The 3,826-nt window shown below is 64.7% G+C and overlaps 2 protein-coding genes across 2 annotated transcripts; both read right to left on the bottom strand.

Moving 5' to 3' along the window:
* Nucleotides 1-108: 108 nt before the first annotated feature.
* EMIHUDRAFT_253246 (hypothetical protein) lies at nucleotides 109-557 on the bottom strand (the record flags this gene model as incomplete). Its single annotated transcript, XM_005785204.1, has 1 exon — nucleotides 109-557. A coding segment is annotated over one exon (449 nt), but the record flags the coding sequence as incomplete, so codon positions are not given.
* Nucleotides 558-2,879: 2,322 nt separating this feature from the next.
* EMIHUDRAFT_78111 (hypothetical protein) lies at nucleotides 2,880-3,806 on the bottom strand (the record flags this gene model as incomplete). The annotated part of the gene is made up of 1 exon (XM_005785203.1): nucleotides 2,880-3,806. A coding segment is annotated over one exon (927 nt), but the record flags the coding sequence as incomplete, so codon positions are not given.
* Nucleotides 3,807-3,826: the final 20 nt, after the last annotated feature.

Raw genomic sequence — 3,826 nt, 5'->3', positions numbered from 1 at the left:
GTTGGCCAGCGGACAGAGTACAGCATGTGCGCCCAATAGCAAGTCGAGCCGAGAGCAACGCGCGGCGCAGAGGGCCATGATGGGTGCGCGAGGGCTAACAACGCCCACCAGAAGCCGACAAAGCGGAAGGCCGCATGTGCCCAGTGCGACGCCGTCTCGTGCCCGCGCGAGTCGAGCGCCATGCCGGCTCGGTACAGAGCGGCAACAGTGATAGGCAGCACGCACGCAGTGACAGCAGGGCGCACTGCGGGCGGTGGAGCGGCTACGCTAAAGACGCAGAGAGCGACAAACTCAAGCCGTGCCACCGCCTTGTCCGCCTTGAAGACGGAGAGGTCGCCAGTGTGCGCCAGCGTGCGCCAGGTGAGCGTCGATACGAGGCAGGCGGCGCACGTGACGGCGAGGAGCAGGGCGCCACCGAGGCCGAGCGCGCCAGCGTGGACGCCAAACACACCGTGCATGCACGGAACCGCCAGCCAGAGGCTCGAGCAGCCGAGGCTGTAGCGAGAGGCCTCGCGGTGGCCGGGTGATGCGTACTTGGCAGAGGCGGCGCGACACATCGGGCGATGCACAGGCCGGTGCCCAGGAGCACAGCGAGGAGCGTGCAGAGGTTACGCCGGGAGCACGGCTTCCCGCAACAGAAAGCAACAAAAAGAATTTTTGGACCAAAGAATCTCTGCCGGGAAGTGAAGACGAAGAGAGAGTGGACCTATAGGAAGAGGCGGACGCCCAAGGGTGGGCGACGGCTAGCGCACCACACCCCTCTCCTTAAAATCCCTGTGTGGTGGCGGCGTGCCGTTCTCCCATCCCTCCCTTGGGTTGTCTGTTTTCTTTCTTTCTTTTAGAGAGTGGACCTGAGCAACTATATGACTCCGTGGGGTGTCTGTCCCCTTATTTTTCTTTTTTTGGCGGCAAATGATCGCAGTGGGCGTCAGAGTCGTCCTTGCGCGAGGAGAGCTCGATAAACTCGGGGGGCCAAAATATGCCGCGAGGAGGGCAGAGCTGCGCTGAGGGAGGGTGTAGAGGATGTAGAGTGTAGAGCGCTGTAGAGCTGTAGAGATGTAGAGCGCTCTGGAGCGCTGTAGTGTGTAGAGCAATGTAGAGCTGTAGAGCTCTACATCCGCCGCGGGGCGAAGCGCCTGCGTTGTAGAGCGATGTAGAGGCGCTCTACAACGCGAAATCTCTACAACAAACTCTACATGATAAGCGGCGAACGAGGCACGGTCGCTCTCCGACATGAGGCGCGTTGCACTTGCCAGTGCTGCCCTGGCCTTCTGTCTGCCCGCCCAATGGGTAGGAGGTGCCTCTGCTGCTATGGCATGCCTCACGGCTGCGACTGGCCGGCGCCTCGGCGCGTCAGCTCGGCTCGGCGTAGCGATAGTGGCCAGCGCAACTCGCCTGGACTCAACGCTCAGCCAGGAGCTCCCGCACGCGCTGGCGGGCGCAACGGGCATCTTCTCTTCGGGAAACCAGTACACACTCGGCGATGCTATCTTCACTCTGGCTGATGGCGATCAGCTCCCCGCCGGTGGCCGGCTGCCACACACTACCTCGCCTACTTTGACGGCCAATGGCAGCTTCGCTCTGAGACTCCTTCCACCACTCTCTTCTACACTCGCTCTGAGGAGCTCTGCCCGACAGCTGTCGCCGTCGGGATGATTCGGAGAGCAGACGCAGACGTGGACTGTGAGGGCGTGAGATGCTTCGAGCGCTGCCTTTCGAGGTGCTCAGAAATAGCCGTGTGCCCTTCGCTGCCGTCCTCGCCGCCACCTTACCCTCCGGGCTTAGCGCCACTGCCGCCGCCGCCGCCGTCGCCTCTGCCGTTGCCGCCGCCGCCGCCGCCTCCGCCGTCGCATCCGCCCAGCCCCCCGCCCATACTACCACCGGTGCCCCCCCCGGTCAAGATCTCTTTCCCGCTCAATACCACGCTCGCTGACTTTTACGATCTGTGCGAGGAGGAGCAAGTGACCTTTATCGCAGACCTGGCCGAGGTTGGGGAGCGGGCTTGCCGCAAGATCGAGGTCGAGAGCAACCTCACCGCCGGTTCCTGTCGTGCAGAACTCGACTTTCCAGACGAGGCGTTTGAGGGGCCGCCCCCGCCTGCGCCGGCGTGCAACAGCAGCAATAGCTCCTCCCCCTCCGCATCCACGGGGAGGCGCCTTGCGTCGGCAGATGAGCCTCGCCTTCGCCTCACCTTATTCATAAGGGCACCCACAGCGGCCATACAGGAAGTTGGTGGGAGTTCTTGCCGCCGTTCGACGAGGTGATTCAAATTATTCAAGATGCGTCCAACTTCCTGGGCGTCGACGTCATAGTAGGCTACCCGTGCCCCGCATGTCGCGTTACCTTCCTACCCCTCCTGGCATGGCCTCCCCAGCCGCCGTCGCCGCCGCCCGCGGCCCCCTGCTCAGAAGGCGGCCCCTTTCCGTGTGACGAAGACGGGTGTCCGTCACCGTCTGTGACGTGCAGCTACCTCGCCCAGAATGACTTATGCCAAGTTCGATTTGACGAGCTCTACGACTCTAGTCCTGATACTGTGGAACCAAGCGCGCATGTTTACGAGGAATGCAAATGCAGCTGTGTACCGCCCGAGTCGTCACCGTTGCCGCCGCTGCCGCCATCGCCGTCGCTGCCGCCATCGCCGTCGCTTCAGCCCATCGACAAAGCAGACAACATCGTCGTGATAACGATCGTGTCGTGATACCGATAAGAAGCGGGACACGGTGGCGGCGGGCACGGGCCAGGCCGCAACGCAACACGGGAGGGGGCGACACAAGAGGGGCGACGGCAGCGGAGCGTGTGTTCAAGGCACCTCAAGTTGGAGAGGCTGTCGATCTGCGCATCCTCGCTCCACTAGGAGCGAACGAAAGCGTGGGTGGCAATCATGCTGTCACCTGACGAATGCGGTTGTTACTCTCATCCCCCACGTAGACAGTCCCGCCGTCGGGCGACACCGCCACGCCGACCGGGTAGTTGAAGCTCGCGGCGATGCCCGTGCCGTCGGCGAAGGCGAACGCCCCCGAGCCGGCGAGCGTGGTGGTGACGCCGTTGGAGGTGTCGATCTTGCGGATGCGGTTGTTGTCGGTATCCGCCACGTAGACGGTCATGCCGTCGGGCGACACCGCCACGCCGCGCGGGTAGCTGAAGCTCGCGGCGGTGCCCGTGCCGTCGGCGGAGCCGCCCGTCCCAGAGCCTGCGAGCGTGGTGGTGTCGCCGCCGGAGGTGTCGATCGTGCGGATGCGGTGGTTATCGTAATCCGCCACGTAGAGCGTCCCGCCGACGGGCGACACCGCCACGCCGACCGGGTAGTTGAAGCTCGCGGCGGTGCCCGTGCCGTCGGCGAAGGCGGGCGTCCCAGAGCCGGCGAGCGTGGTGGTGACGCCGTCGGAGGTGTCGATCTTGCGGATGCGGTGGTTGAGGTAATCCCCCACGTAGACGGTCATGCCGTCGGGCGACACCGCCACGCCGGCCGGGTAGTTGAAGCTCGCGGCGGTGCCCGTGCCGTCGGCGAAGGTGCCCGTCCCAGAGCCTGCGAGCGTGGTGGTGACGCCGCCGGAGGTGTCGATCTTGCGGATGCGGTGGTTGAAGGTATCCGCCACGTAGAGCGTCCTGCCGTCGGGCGACACCGCCACGCCGGACGGGAAATTGAAGCTCGCGGCGGTGCCCGTGCCGTCGGCGAAGGTGTCCGTCCCCGAGCCTGCGAGCGTGGTGGTGACGCCGCCGGAGGTGTCGATCTTGCGGATGCGGTGGTTGTTGGTATCCGCCACGTAGAGCGTCCCGCCGACGGACGACACCGCCACGCCGGACGGGGCTCGACCTCGCGCGTGCC

Source organism: Emiliania huxleyi, assembly GCF_000372725.1.
Source record: "Emiliania huxleyi CCMP1516 chromosome Unknown EMIHUscaffold_1623, whole genome shotgun sequence".
Classification (NCBI taxonomy): Eukaryota; Haptophyta; order Isochrysidales; family Noelaerhabdaceae; genus Emiliania; species Emiliania huxleyi.
The sequence above is the reverse complement of the archived record's forward strand: the minus strand, read 5'-3'. Positions and strand labels throughout refer to the sequence as shown.